This window comes from Ochotona curzoniae, unplaced genomic scaffold, assembly GCF_017591425.1.
Source record: "Ochotona curzoniae isolate NIBS_2020 unplaced genomic scaffold, NIBS_Ocur_1.0 contig_2723, whole genome shotgun sequence".
Classification (NCBI taxonomy): Eukaryota; Metazoa; Chordata; class Mammalia; order Lagomorpha; family Ochotonidae; genus Ochotona; species Ochotona curzoniae.
The window spans coordinates 27068923-27085445 of NW_024465573.1; the positions used below are offsets into that span (position 1 = coordinate 27068923).

The window sequence follows — 16523 nt, forward strand, 5'->3', positions numbered from 1 at the left end:
TGGTAAATTAGTAAATACCAATTGAGGATCAGTAAATGTAAAATTAAAAAAACCTCTTTATATGTTCCGCACATTTAGGTTTCCATAGAAATCTAGAGAAAACATTTTCCAGAGCAAAGGGCCTCTCACTGGTACTGTTATACTAAGCATGTCATGGAGGCCCTTGGGAACCTGGGTACCATGGACTTAGTCCCATTGGTACCTCCTTCACAGGAAGCTGCTCAGCCCTTTGCCCGCCACTGGAGGTAACTGAGTACTAGGTTGTTATTTCTACCACTGGGCAGGCTTCCCATGGGCTTCCTTCCTTGAGTGGAGATGAGTAGGGGACTTCACTGTTAAGCAGAAAAATTGAAAAACTGTATTATTCAGAAAAGGTCAACATTAGGATCAGAAATGTTCCTGTCCAGAAAGAAAAAAGGCAATTATTATCCACATATCATACATTTTAGAAGATAACAATAACTTTTTATCACATAAAATTTCTGCACCAACTTTTCAATTCTGTTTATTCCAGTTATTTCAGAATTTGCTAATTTTGAGATTTTTCCTAATTCTCAAATCCCAAGACTTTAACAGAGGTGAAAGTTTTCCTGATTTTAACAAACTAAAATTACAGTATAACAAAACAAAGTAGGAAGAGAAAATTATGTATAAAAGCTGAAGGCAATAAAATTAGGAGAAGTGAATGAAAAGAGAAGCAAAGCCCAAGCCAGTGAAAAATTTTTAAGTGAAAATAAACAAATGAATCTTTTGTGAACAAGGGTAAAACAAGAAAGAGAGAACCAGCATCTGAGCTATACAAAGTTAGGAATAAGGAAGGATTGCTTCTCGGCCTTTTGGCTAAGATCAAGTGTAGGAATAAGAAAGGAAACATAAACAGAACATAGAAGGAATGAAAAGAAATGTAAGAACTCATTACCTTTTGGTGACAAAAAAATGGAAGTGGGCAGCTATTTTCCAGAAAAATACGAATTGCAAAAATGACTGAAGAAGTAGTGAAATCTGAACACAGCAAATGCCGTGAAAATAACGAAAAGGCAACTGGTGGTTACCAAGGGAGAGAGATCTATCCAACGTTTAAAGGAGTGGAAATTCTAAAATGATCAGACGTGTTCCAGAGGATCCTGTTTGCTGTCCTATGGACACCAAAAACTCAGTCTTGGGGATGAGACAGCTGGAAGAAACCCCTTTATGATGGAGGAGCTAGGGGAGATCACCAACAGGGAGATCTGGGGTGGGAGACAGGTGTCTGCGAAACACCACTGTAGCTGCGGTCCACTTGAGACTCGGGCCACAGGGCGGAGCCTCCTGCGTGGGTTTCAGAGTGGTGCAGGTCTGTCGGCTGGCACCCTGAGTTTGGCTTCAAGCCTCCAGACCTGTGAGATATTAACTTTCTGCTATTTTTAAACTGCCAATTTGTGGTACCTTTTTACAGCAGCCCTTAGAAGCTAACAGAATGATTAAAAGATTTATTTCAGGAATCCAAAGGTAGATCAATATCAGGAAATCTGTTAACCACAGTCTGTCACACATCAACCAACTGAAGGACAAAACCTGCATTATGTCATATATGCTGAAAAGGCAATTTAAAAAAACGATCAGCAACTCAAGAAAACTGTAGGAATAGAAAGGTAAAGGCTGTAAATCAAGAACAATTTCATTCTAGGCGACAAAACTCTAAAACCATGGCATGTGAAATCAGAAACTGGAAAATATGCCAGAAATTACCATTGTTAGCTAATAATTTCTTGAAGGTTTTAACAAATGTAATATGACAAAAAGTAACCATTAGGAATAGTTGAGAAGAAATATATTTATGTTGAGATTGCTGTAAGTTAAAAAAAAAAAAAAAGAAATCCCTCAGAAACCTGTACAAAAAGCCTACTAAAATTAAGGATAATTTGGTTTTTTTTTTCCTGTATAAATTCCTAGATATGGGAAAAGGAAAATATTCTATTCATCACAGAGACGGAATTGTACAGAAAAAACAACCAAAAAATAAATTTCGAAAGGAAAGGCATAGAATATATACACAGAATACTGCATCATCTTTTGAGAGATGTAAAATATGGAAAAATGGAAGATTATGTTTGTATGGGAAATTTTACTATAATAAAAATGCCAAACCTTTTAAAAGCTATTAATACATAAACTTACTCAATTCCAAATAGAATTCAACAGGAAATTTTGAGGAGGAGCTGGATAACATAGATCTTTATATTCATATAAAGATTTAAATTGGGTTCTTATTTTATGTTACATTCAAAACTAAAACTCAAGTAAATTATAGGCTTGAATGAAAAGCATAAGTCTTTGATAAAAATCTTAGAAGTTATTTGTATATCTAGAATTCAAGAAATATATATTTGAAAATAAAATTTAAATCGTTTTATGTGTTGCAGATATAATTGTAGCAAAGTTACAAACAACAGATGTGGAAAAGAACTATTATAAATTTACAAGAAAAATATAGACTGTGTTTTGCATGAGTTTTATTTTTCTCTGGAAATTAAGAAAAATATAGTCACTGACTTGTACAGATGCTGATGATATATAGTCAAAAGGTAGTTTGGGGTACCGAGTATAATATTCATTTATTTCTGTAAGGGAACACACAACTTGGAGCCAGTGCTGTGGTGTTGAAGTTTAAGCCTCCATTGCAAGTGCTGGCATTCCATGTGGGCATTAGCTTGAGTCCCGACTACTCCACTTGTGATCCAGCTCCCTGTTAGTGCCCCATGGAAAGCACTGGAAGATGGTCCAAGACTTGGGCCTCTGTACACGTACGGGTGACTCAGAAGAAGCTCTAGGCTCTTGGTCTTGCATTGGCTCAGCTCCAGCCACTACAGGGAATGAATCAATAGATGGCATCTCTCTCTATATATATAAATCTGTCTTGCAAAAAAAGCGCATGTATGTATGGCCCATCCCCTCTTGATGTACACATGAGAAATGAAAAGTTACAAAGTGTATGCAGTAGTTACTAAGTGAACATGGGAGATCTCTGGAGTTGAAACTAGGTAAAGAAGAAAATAATTATAATTGAGCAAAGACTATAGGAGCCAGAGTGAAAAAGGCTCAATGAAACTATGATGACCTAGGGCATACATCTAAAAAAAAAAGGAAACAACAAAAGAAATTATTGTGTGAAGGGAAAAAAATAATCTAAAATTTTGTGTGTTCAGGATTTAACAATAAGCCTTAAATCATGTGAATGTGAAGTTTCATTTTCACTGTAAGAGATAGGGAAACGTACATGCTTCACTTTTTATCCATCTGCATTCCAGTTAGATAATACAGAACTGTGCTTCCAGATGCTTCTACCCTTCTGATGCTGGACTCTAGACAGTTGTGAGAACACGTACATACCATCATAAAAATATGATCTCATGGCTTAAGATGCCAATCAACTCCTTTTTTTAATCATTGAAGAAACTGAGGGAAAGTTAAGCAGTTTCAACATGTGTCTCTTATGCTCTCCATTCCTCAGAGTGTAGAAAATTATTTGAAGTTTGCTCTCCAAGCAAAGAAGTAATGTTTCATTAGCTCAATAAATGAAAGTTCTCGTATAAAATTAATTTCTACACTAAGTAACTGAAATGAGAAACACAGGGAGTGTTAAGCTGCCTTGTGGAAACATGTGGAGCCATTGGATAAAACCAAGCCTTATCTCCGATCATCCATTTATTCATCCTTTTTTCTATTCGTCACTACATACTGAACACTTAGTTTATAGGTGATATGGTGAGGTGCTAATAATACAGCCTCTAATAAAGAGATCCCTGGTTTGCCACCCTGTGGGAAAGTGACAAGCTACAAAACAAGGCAGACAGGAAAACACAGCAAGTGTGGATGGACCCGTTCATTCCGACAAGGGCTTTAGTCGGGGTGACACTTGAATTGTGCCAGGTAGGATGTAAGCTTTCAAAGCAAGGAAATGGCCTGTGTGGGAAAGAATTAGAATTAAACCCAATCCAGGAAAAGGACAAGAGACAAAGCTGGATTTTCAAACATTCAGCTTAGGGATAAAGTAAATGCAACTGAAGTGCAAAACAGTTTGCCAGCCTAACTCCTGAATGCCAGGTGGTGTCTGGCTAAATCCTGACCAGCTGATCTCTTTGTTCAAATTACTGAATGAGTTCAGTGTATTACCAGATACCGTCCAGGGTCCAGATCTCCCATCATGCCTTTCAGATGTGTGTTTTCTGTTCTGATTGCTTTGTATCTCATATCTGAGACCTAGAAGATGAATAGATAAAAGGTAAATGTAAAATGCATAGAAAAACCTCAACATTTTATTAAAAATTGTACTTTGTGAATACAGATTTTCTAGGAGTAGTGAAAAGGAAACATTTTTCTTGAGGACAGTCATGGCAAATCAGAGTTTCTTATCCAGTTCTCTTTAGCGAGGCCTCACTGGACCCTTCTTTTTTGACCAATGCTGAATCAAAATTAGTTGCTTATAATCATGATTCATTACTTTTTTTCCTTCTTATTCCATCCCTGACTCTATTTTCCATTATATACAAATCATCCCCAGAAAAACCACAATTTCCTATAACATGTTTAAATAACATAATTTTCAATACTTGACTTTTACAAACTGCAACATGATTTTTGTGTTTTTTAAAATATTTATTTAATTTTTATTGGACAGGTAGATTTACAGAGAGAAGGAAAGACAGAAGCAAAGACCTTCCTTCTCCTGGTTCACTCCCCAAGTGGCTTCAAAGTCCAGAGCTGAGCCAATCTGAAGCCAGGAACCAGGAGCTTCTTCCAGGTCCTCCATGTGGGTGTGGGGTTCCAAGAATTTAAGGCATAATCTGCTACTTTCCCAGGCCACCAGCAGGAGCCTGGATGGGAACTGTAGCATCAGGGACACAAACCAGCACCCACATGCGATCCTGGCACATGCTAGGTGAGGATATAGCTACTATCACACCAGACCCAATTTTCATGTTGAATTTTGTTCTTTCTCATCACCTTTCAAATTTCCATTTTTGGGTGTCTGTTTTGTTATGTCTCCTAATCTATCTTTTCTTTCCTTGATTTTTTTTTCTACTTGACAGTCCTTGGATATAGTTTCTACCCTATTATTTATGTAGAATTCATTTCTACATAAAATAATTGCCTTAAGATTTTTGTAAATTATGAGACATATGCTTATTGACAAAACTATTAAATGCATAGTAACATAAAACAAAATAAAAATCATTTGTAATTCTGATTACCCATTAACACCTGTGAAATATCCTTCCCTATATAGGCTTAAACAATGTCATTATTCCATCTGTGCTGTTTTTCTGCATATTGTCATATTAGTCATGGGTTAAGGCTCATGCTTGGCAAAGGCTGAATCTTCTGTTTTTGTAATTTCCGTGATTTAAATAATGGTATTGCTTATGAAGTGACTCTCATATGCCTAGAAGCTTACTGAAACCTTCCAATAAATGTTTTTCGTGTTCTGAAAACAGTTACAAGGTTGTGATAAAAGGGCAGATATTGTGTTCTCAATCGCAGGATACCAGTTTGATTATGAATAAGAGACTGAGGGAATTTTTAAAATGCGCTGGAAGAACAGAAAGGAGAGAGGCAGGAGGGGGAGGAGGAAGAGGAGGAAAGTGACGTGACTTGCAGCTTTCTAAGAGTAGAATATTACAATTGTCATTTTCCTCTTGCACCATACTGTGCACTAGGGGAATATTCAGTAAATATAACATGACTGTGTGTGTTTCCACATCCATTTTTTAAAAACCCTAAAAGAAACACATGAAATGTGGAGGTGGATGGGAAACATCCAAAATAATTTGGAACTAAAGTTTTTCTTTGTTTAAGGTTAATGGAAGGGAACTACAGAAAAAGAACTGAGGGGGGAAATAATCTTTGATTAGAGGTTATAGGAGAATGTTTTGATGAGGTTTTATGAGAAAATCGCTCTAGTGTCACTTCCCCAGCTATAGCCTGGTGACCCCTTGCTTTATCTCACCAAGGTTTTCTGTGCCTCCAGGAGGCATTCCTGTGACACCACAGAACATGTTTGTGATGCTAGTCTCAGAAGCAGTGGTGAGCTATGCCATGCCTTTCTTCATAAATAAGGAAGCCTGTGGGTGGGTGTTGTGCCACAGCAGCAGGTTAAGATGCTGCTTGGGATCCTTGCATTCTACATCAACGTGCCTGTTGGGAATCCTGGCACATCTGCCTCCATGCTTGCTTCCTAACACATGCTGGGAAACAGCAGCTGCAGCTCAGGTTCCCAGGAACCTGCCACTCCTGTGAGAAATCTGAATGGCGCTCTGGGCTCCTGGCTTCAGTCTGTCCCCACAAATGCAAGATTCTCTTTCTCGTTGTCTTTCTGCTTTTCGTGTAGATGAAAGTACATAGTAATCTTTTAAAAGTAATGCAGGCTGCTCTTAGCACTGGGGAAAAGACGCTGCTCTGGCCACTCGCATACCTGTTGTTTTGCCAACATCTTTTCTTTTATTTCTAATTCCATTTTTAACTGTCTTTCCAGATGGGCCGCTTTCTTCATGACAGTTGCTATAGTGATCTCCTTCTGATGGAGTTCCTCTGTTAGGTCAGAGATTTCATTCCGCATTCTTTCCTGCTCACAACTGCGGTACTCTTCCTCCTGGTAGAGTTGGCTTCTTATCTGCAGCAGATACAGACCAGAAAATAAGAACAAATCCTGTCCTAATTATAGAGTTTGCTGCTTCTATTGGTTATGTTCAGTTCTCCTGTCCTGAAGCGTTGGCAAGCCCCATTGTCCCCTCCTTCTCTGGCCAGTTCTAAATAAAAACAGATGCTTCTATTAGTGATTCACTTACTGTTTTTCTTCCCAATCCCAAAATTCCATTTCTCCCATTTTTCACTGCATGCAAGTCATGACTTACAACAGATACTACTTGCAGAGGTAGTTGGATGAAAACGTGAAGAAAATACTATTAAGCGCTTTCTATGGAGGAAAAAAAAATGGCTTAAGATTTTAAGCAACTTGCTCAAAGTTATAAATCTAATAATTAGCAGAGATGGGACTAGAACACATAGTTCCTGGTTTTTAATTTGGTGTTTTATTTTTGGACTAAGTTATTGCTGAATTGCTTGTGAGTAGACACTTGGTTTTTCAGGAGTATGTTATGATAATCTTCAAAACCTAAAGTGTCAATAAGAACATATTGCGTTCTCCCCATAAGCCTGTGAAGTTGTTTTATTTATGACATTCATCTTGGCTACAGCTTTCATGTTGGGAGCCTCTCGATTGTCTCGGGCTGCTTTCCGCCCTTGGTCAATTCTGTCTCCGTCTTTCCCAGATCTCACCTCTGCTTTCCATTCCTTCTCCCATTGTGCTTCCAGTGTCTTAGCATCTTTCTAGAAACCCCTCACTGTTTCTAACCTGTGAAAGGTAGAGATCAAGTACAGAATCAAAGATTGCCACCCCCCCCCAAAAAAAGAAATCACCAGCTATTGAGGGAAATGCACACACAGCAGGCAGCTGTAGCACAGTGCTGCATCCATCAGTGAGCAGGAGAGGGCAGAGGGTTCAGTGACTGAGGTGAGTGGGTGAGGATCACAGCTCGGGGATGGCAGGCCAGGATGCCCAGAGGACAGTCATCAGACCAGGGCATGAAGGAGCTAGAGATGCAGGGAAGGCATGTTAGTCAGAGCAAGGCACCCTCATGAACTACACGGAGTTTGAAGTGGCTGGTCCTTAACAAGTTATGAAAAATAAAGCTGGAGAGGATAAGAAAAGGCCATCTTCAGAGAGATTTGTATGAATGAACCCAGGCCACTTTTTAGAAAATGTATTTATTGACTTATTTTGATGAGTTTCATATAGTTACTTGGAGTGATACGGGTCACGGACTATAGGAAGGTGGGTAGATCATTATTTCCACATTCTCTTTTTTTTTTTTTGCCCCTTTCCTGTATCTGGGGGAAGTGGGAGATAAGGGGAGAAGCCACACCCAGTCTCCCAAACATCTTTGTACGCTGGGATGGCAGCCAACCGAAGCCATCCTAGGGTTTCCGATGTGGGGCATGCTCTAAGTGTCCTATTCAAGAGGTTTTGATAGTTCAACAGTTCTGAATTGCTGCCAATCTCGCCATTCCAAGCACGATGAAATCTCTCCAGAATCCACTGGTTGATATAGTCCACCTTAGAGTCTCTTTTTGCTCAGATATTCACTGCCAATACTTGGTTGGGTAGTTGATCATTTCTTCTGTCCTCTGTCCTCTGTTGTATACCAGGTGTCCTCTGCAGACTCCAGTGCACTTGGATATGCTGGCCACTGCTCCATCTAAGCCACTCAGGAGGATAAGCCTGAGACACATGCACTCCATGATCAGACCATGGAACCTGTAATTCTCCCCATGGTTGGAGTTCTGAGTCCAATGATTCAGTTGGGGGGATCCCCAAAGAAACCTCATCTCAGGTGATCTGAGACCTAATTTTTGTGCAGGCCACTTTTTAAAATTGAGCTTTTCAGGCCCTGCATGGTGGCCCGGTGGCTAACATCCTTGCCTTGCACATGCTGGGATCCCATATGGGTGCCGGTTCATATCCTGGCTATTGTACTTCCTATCCAGATCCCGCTTGTGGCCTGGGAAGACAGTTGAGAATAGCCCAAAGCCTTTGGACCCTGCACCCACATGGGAACCCCAGAATAAGCTCGCAGTTCTTAGCTTTGGATAAGCTCTCAGCTCTGGTCTTAGTGGCCACTTGGGAAGTGAACCAGCAGAGAGAGGATCTTTCTGTCTCTCCTTCTCTCTGTATATCTAACTTTTCAATAAAAATAAATAAATCTTAAAATAGAGCTTTTCATTTCAGCTTTAAACATTTTAGCATCTATCTCTAAAAGCAAGAGAGCTTGTGCTCTCTAATGGCATGCCATTATAATATCTTCAAAAAATGAGCAGTTTTTAAAATTCATCAGCCATTTGGGCAGTAATAAATGCTTTTTCAGTTTGTTTAATTGAATTAGGATCAAAATGTGTTCCACCCCGCAAGACAGGCTCACATATCTTTTCAAAACCATTCTCTGTGTGTGTGTGTGTTCCTGTGTGTCTAAGTACGCAACAGGCAACATCTCAGTAGATATGTGCAGTATCTTTATATCTAGCACATTCATTAAAAACTTCAGATACATCATGGTGCAGAGTCCCATTCCTGAGGAAAGGCAGTTTTAGACCAGGACATGTGACCTGACCCCGTTGTGTGCCTTCATTTCTTGTGGGCAGGATCTTAAAAGGTGGTTCACACACTGGAAATAGCTGGGTATTATAGGATCATGCCTCAAGCAGCTTTGCACTCATTAACGTGGAAAGAACACAAATCTAACGGCCAAGTTCATACATCACCAGACTTTCTGCCACAACCGCTCATCTGATTCTATCTTACTACTAACATCTCTAGAACTTCAGGTTTGGATAATGTCTCAGAATCACTAAGAAGAAAACTGACGGGGCCTGAGGCAGTGTGACAGCGAAGGCAGAGGCTAGGAGAGTGTAGCACCAACGTCCTCGCCTGAGGACAGTGTCACAGGCACAGGTCTTAGGTTTCCCTGCTTGCCCCTTACAACTGATTTGATGAAACAGTAGGATTATCTCGCAGTTTGTTCCAGCCTGGATGTACTGATTGCATCCCTGTGGTGTGTAATTTAACATGTTCCTCCTGGAATGGAACTTTTGAAATGCAAAAATTTGAAAAAGGAACAAAACTACTTTTATTGTCTTCATGCTGTTTGGATAGTAAAACAACATGCTGCACTACAAGGAGATTGATTTGCCTGAGTTTTAAATGACTTTTGGCTCAATTAAAAATGTGACTTCTACCATTTTCTATACATACAATATCATGATACACTTAAATAGCAGAATGATGGACTTGTGAGTGTTGTTGAAGGACTATACTATTGTAACAACACAGGGGAAAACAGCGGGGGAGTGGTGAATGGGGAATGTGGGAGGGGAGATCCCCGAGCCTATGGAGCTGTATTATGAAAAAATGAAAATTAAAAAAACAGTTTATACTAAAAAATGAGAGAAAAACAGTTGCAAGATTCATGAATAGGCCTCTTGTTGGTTTTATTATAAAAAAATGAAATTTCTCCCCACAAACACTTCCTGGAAGTAAAACCTATTTAGCTGCGATTCATTTGTTCCTTTTTCTGCTCAGCGTTTTGCAATCTTGTGGTCTCTCAGAGCCTATAAAGAGGTTTGTGTCTCATAGTCTTTCTCTATGTAAAAACTATGCAAAATCAGAAGTTTCTTTTCACTTACAGTTTCACTGATTTAAAGGTTTATTTTATTTTTTTTATTTGAAAGGCAGAGTCACAGAGAGTAGGAGAGACAGAGAGGGAGAGAGAAATAGAAAGAAAGAGATCTTCCATAGTCACAGTGTCTGGAGCTGAGCTCATCTGAAGCCAGAATCCAGGAGCTTTTTCTGGGTCTCCTATGTGAGTGCAGGGTCCCAAAGCTTTGGGCCATCCTCGACTGCTTTCCCAGGACACAAGCAGGGAACTGGTTGGGAAATGGGGCAGCTGGAATGTGAATCGGCACCCATAGGTAATTGTGGCACTGTATGAAGAAGCTTAGCCCACTAAGGCACCATGCCTGCCCCTCAAGCTTTATTTTTTTGTATCTTAATCTGTGATGTTAAGAATAATGAAGTTATACTTTAGGAGGCTTTAATCAATCTTTTGTCTTTATTGTGTGCTCTGGGGACACTAGTAAAGAGCAAGTTTCCTTTCAGTCAATACAATCATTTTCATGGGATGTGGTATTAAAGTGTTTACAATGTAAGGGAGGTAGACATTGATTTGTAACACCTATTAGCTCTCTGATAGTGGACTCTTTGGCAGTCAGGCTCTGTTTTTCACATTATTGTGTTTCCCACAGATATTAGAAAAGCTAATGTTAGTACTACCAGATTCTCAAAAACACATTTGCTAAATTTTTACCACCAATGATTGAATTTATGGCCGTATACATCTATGGGGTAACCCAGCCTCATACCAATTCATTCACTTTCTATTCATTTTCATAAACCATATGTGCAGGGCACTAGTTGACAATTCTACATCATGTCCAGGTTTGTGTAACTTTTGATAAGTGTTTATAGTTATAACACTTTATAACTGTATGAGTCTTCTCTTTGATCTTCAAATCTCAAGACCAGAAAGATGGATAGCAGCAGTGTTAGACTCATGGAAAGAAAGCCATTGCTGGATCCAGATGAGACAGGTACCTAAAGTCTCTGCAGATACAGTGCTAGCTCTTCTTCATCCTGGGAGCCCTAGCTCATGGGAGTCTGCTAGCGCATGTCAGGAGCTCCCTGGAAAAAGTGAGTGTGAGCAACAACACAGTCAGAACTCACTCCCTGTCTTCTAAGCTGGCTCTGTGTGCCATCCCTGGGATGGGAAGGGTGTGCAGTGTGGCCTTGAGGGCCAGACTGCCTCGATTCAGATCTGACCTTCGTCACGTGAATGTTGGTAGGAGTTGCTAAACTTGTCCATGCTTTAGTTTCCTCAAATGTTAAAGCAGGAGGTTAGGACTCACTGTAGAAGATGGTTGTGAGGACTGATTGAACTGGCACGTGGCAAGAGCAGTTTGAAGCACAGCTATTGCTGGCCCATGGAGTCCTCATCATGACCTCGGAGTGCTGGAATCTGTGCTCCTAACATTCCTGATAAAGGCTGCTTCTTGCAGAGGCCCAGACTCCATGTTCCACTGTCTTGCAATGGCAGGGTTCAGGTTTGTGTCCATGTGGAACAATATCAGAATATCAGAATTATTAGATTGGGAGATTGTCATCTTAGGAAAAAAAAGATAGGAAGGAAAAGAACAAAGTGGGAAGGGAAATTGTTTACCTATTTATAGGCAAAGGTTTCATATCTTCCTGGAGGAATGGAGCTCATTATTTTCCATACCTTGTTTAATTCTTTTTCATGATTTGATTGATCTGGGCACACTACAAACAGCTCTTTCCTTTTCCTTTCTGTTTCTTTAATAGAAGGTGAATAAGATGCTTCAAGTCTACAAATTAAAAATAAAATGAATAGAAATGAATTTTAATTTGATAAATTGTTACGGGTATATTGTTAATTTCGACCCTCGTTGGCCTCATAAATAGATCATTAGATTAGAAAATTGCTAGCAACAGAAATTGCAGGTTCAAATACAGTCAGATCCTGTAAGTATTTACAACTTTCACTGAGTATAAATGGTTTTAATGGGGGTGGGGGAGGTGAGGTAACATTTTGATACAAAATTTCAATTATAAACTAAACATCGGCAGAATCCTGGGACTGAATATGTTGATTAGAATTTTGGATAAGAAGAAAAGACTGCTTCCTATAATCACCAGGGAACCCATTTTAAGAAAGGAAGCACACCCGACTTGCTAATGTGCTGCAGAAAATAACTGTCAGGAGCAGTCGGAGGGGGAACAACCTCATAAAAGTGATCAGGAGTGATTAAATCTGACAGTCTAAGCTGAGAGACCTCAAACACATCTATTCTTTAGCTGCTGAGTTTATAAAATGGAATTGCAACCACATACTAATTCCGGAGAGAAAGCACAAACTTGTAGAAGAAAATGTAATTCCCCCGCGAAGATGAAAAGGCAAAGCAGCCCATGTCCGCTTCCGTAGGAGGCTTGCTAGGGAAACCAGCCACTGACACTCCAGACCAAAGCTGAGCGGGTGGGGAGGGCAGCACGCTTCCCCTTGGAAGCCAGGCCTGCCTCTCCAGTGGAGTCTGTTGTTTGAAGGGCTATATTCACTTGCAGGTGAATGCAATTTTTGATTTCCAAAGAACTTTATAAAAGTTCTCCACGTGAAAAACACATACATATAACAATAAAAGAAACACATATATAAAACAATAAAAAAGCAAAACCTGAGTAGTGATGGAGCAATCACAAAAGGTTTAAAATAAAAACGAATGTTCACAGTGACGTCACGGAGGTACATGTGTAAGTCAGGCTGCTTTCTTCTGATTTTTAGATAGATATGTTCACTGTGGGCACAGTGCATCACTGAAGTGTTATTACCCAAGCAAAACCGAATTGAGCATTTTTGTGTACGTTGTCTTCTTTCCCTATATGTGTTGGTGCAAGAGGGTCTTTAAAAGTTCAGGGGAAATGTAGAGTTGCATGAAAACTATGCAAAGATTTCAGTTTTCTGCATCAAAATAACATTGTTTAATTCTATTTCCTAAGCAGTTTAAAAGAATCCTCTTTGTGTATAAATAAATACCCATTTCTATAAAGTCAGAATAAATCCTACACATTTTCTCTCTTTTTCTTGTTTCCAACATATTTTGTCCAACATTTTTCTAAAATGTTGTTTCAGAACTGGACTTAAGTTTTTCTGATTTGCTACAGTTTGGAAGAGGGAAAAAAATGAAATTTATTATTTTCTAATTCTTCCCAAGCAATTTTAGAGAGTGGAACTCGAGATTGACTGCAAAGTCTTCATGGTGAACTTGAAAAGTTTGGTACATTAAGATAACAAATGTCAACTTCAAGGGAGACAAGTTTGAAAAGCAAAGCAATAATTACGCTAATATGAATAAATAAAGAAGCTAATATTTTTCGTATAGGAAAATGTAGTTGGAAACATTTTTAATAACTCAGGATCTATCAACCTAAAAGTGCTTCTACAGCCTGAAAAAAAAAAACTAATAAACTCTTGCCATTATTTATTGAGAAAGTTTTTGAAAATGAATAAAATCATAACCACTTCTGTAAAACTATTATTTGTCTACTCCCAGTACCAGACAGAATGTACTGCTTCGCCTTAATACCGCCTTGAAAGAAACAGTCTGAATAAAAGAAACCAAAATAATAAAGCAAAATGGCATCCATATAGAAAACAGATTAAAAGGCTTCAAAAATTTTCCATCAGATATGAAGCCTGAGGAGGTTAAAACACTGGGAAGCTGTGAAAAGTTAAATATATACCTTTGCATGAAAGCTCAGAATACCTGAACTGACAGAAACCCTCCAAATGAGAAAGATGTCGTCTGAAGCCAAAACCATATTAGGTGGAGGATGGCAAACAAGCAGAGCGTTCATGTTGGCTCAGTAGGTAAGCACATGGCTTTACAGATCAAATCAGGTGTTGGAAAAAGGTTGGCAGCTTCTGGACTGCAGTGGTGACCCTGCGGGAGCCCTACAAAGGACCTGCGTGATGTTCTTCACAAACCCTGACAGACACGGGTTCAGCAGGGCGCCCTCCTGTGCAGCGGCTCATGTTGTAGGCACACTCACATACATTTTCTGCATGTGAAGACATTTCTCTTAAGCTCATCACACTGGAACGCATAATACATATCCATCAGACTAATGGTCAGGGATGATGATCTATTGCTTGTTTACCAAGCCCTCAATAATGCTGACTGGCTGACAGGCAATCTGCTATTCTTAGCGAGGCAAAGGGATAGTTCATTTTTAGAGGTCTTAATTTGCCATTTGTTCTTAAATGTTGAACTTAAAAAAAAATGCTAGCAGGTCCCACAACTTCAAAGAAATAATTACTGCCTTTAAAACAATGTGATCAATTTTCATTACAATGTGATCAACTTTCATTACAATGTTCCTCACATACTGTATGGCTGTTGAGTTTCTGGAATTCGATCATTGGTCTGGCATTAGCTTTCTGATTTTGAGAACGTTTTGTGCCTTAAGGAAAATAAGAGCATCGATGAAGTGTTGGAGCAGGGAAACTGTTTACTCCCAAGCAGACATTGAATAGTCCTGAGCAGTCCTATGGGCTTTGTAGTTACGTAATATCTGCCTGAATCTAAAAGAGGAGAGAATTATGTCGTAATAGAACCTCTTAGTGTTACTGTCAAGGCCAAGATAAATGCAATATTAGCAAGTGAAAAGATTAGTATCAGATTGATAGGAGATTAGAAACGTAAGCATTTGAAAAATATGAGGCTAATTGCATTACTCTGTATATATGTAATAAGATATCAAGTCTATAGCATTGTTTTTTGATGAATGAAGGAAGCAAATCTTGGACTCATTGGTACAGAAATATCTATAAGTCGGCACTAAGTAAATTCTGTAGATAAAATAACACTGATTACATTTAATATTTAGTATTTGTCAATAATAAATGGCATGGTAATTCAAAATAGATTTTGATTCTAGTCTCTGAAAGGCTGAAGAATTAATTATTCTAGTATCATTTTTGGAACAGTTCTTCTCAGACTCTCACATGTAAAGACAATACCTTTTTTTGTTTTCTTGAGTGTTTTGGTTCTCTCCTGCTTTTAACAGTTCTCGGTGTAACTGCAGTCTTTCCGTCTCTATAATTCGCAAGAGGTCATCACGTGACTGTAACTCACTTTTCACCTCTGAGAGTCCTGCTTCCATGACCTAAACCAAAGAAAACCCAAGCCTTTCAGTGCTTATTTTCTGATACTATGATGCAGAGTACATTTAAAAATATTTAACAGTATGGACCAGTCTAATATTAAATGAACTGATAATTTAATTCTCTGCCTTTTCTGTCTTGTAGAATTCTGTTCCTTCATTCATTTATTCAACAAATACATTTGTATTTTCTAAACTTTCACTATAGGCTTAGAGGATATGGACATAGAATCTGTCCTTAGTGAGCTTGTAGTCTAATGACACAGAGATCAAATCATCACACAGATATGGTCAAATTACATGCAAACTTGAAAGAATGGAATATGAAAATATTAATAAAATACAATACATAAAATTAGCTATATGCTTCTCAATTAGGAAAGATAATAATCTAGAGTTATGGCAAAACCAGTGAAGAAAATGAGTTACAAACCATGGTTCCAGTGGTAGCTATATGTCAGTCAGTAACTGGAAATACCATCAATACTGCGGGTGTAGTGTTTTGTTAATAAGGGTAGGAGGTGTTGAGGACGACCCAATCAGGAGGGAGGAGGGTGGCAGGCTACTGAGCAGGTGAGGGGGTGAGTCCCAAAGCACTAGAACTGCCTAATGCAGAAGATTCTCTGCTGTCTTGCCCCAGGAAGAAGCAAGATGGAATGTAGACACATTTATGTTTTGGATGTGGGGAGACTGTGAGATTGGCTGGCTGTTGTGTTCTGCAAATACATTTTCTTCTTTTTAAAAAATTTTTTTTGTGAGATTAAAGACAACATTGCATGTTAATGGAGAAGGACAGCTGAAGGTTGGGTATGACAGTTTAATTTTTGAGTGTGAAGAAGACTGAAATGACTACAGTGCAAATAAGAGTTAGCTGACTGGGGAAACTCATTGGCTTGCTGGGTGGTGCCGTGTTCCCAGTGAGGCTCATGATTGTGACCTCATGAGTAATTTTCTTCTATGGATTTTACTGTTTTCTATATAACACACAGGCCGTCATGCGATACGTGGCTTTTTGGACGGACTTCTTTCACTGAGCATTAAGTTCTTTCAATGCTCATCCATGTTGCAGTATATGTTGGTAGTTGACTCCTATATACGGCTGATTAACATTCTGTTACATGGATTTGCCTGATTTTGCTTA

The 16523-nt window shown here is 39.0% G+C and overlaps 1 protein-coding gene across 2 annotated transcripts in view; it reads right to left on the bottom strand.

The window, feature by feature from the left end:
• Positions 1-16523, bottom strand: part of DEUP1 (deuterosome assembly protein 1) — a 91071-nt gene that overhangs the window by 26786 nt on the left and 47762 nt on the right. For both annotated transcript variants that reach the window (XM_040977145.1, XM_040977146.1), the window contains 4 exons: positions 15240-15385; positions 11925-12030; positions 6452-6649; positions 4153-4239 (listed from right to left, as the gene is read on the bottom strand). In XM_040977145.1, coding sequence (XP_040833079.1) covers positions 4153-4239; positions 6452-6649; positions 11925-12030; positions 15240-15385 — 537 coding nt within the window. The remainder of the gene's footprint in view (positions 1-4152; positions 4240-6451; positions 6650-11924; positions 12031-15239; positions 15386-16523) is intronic.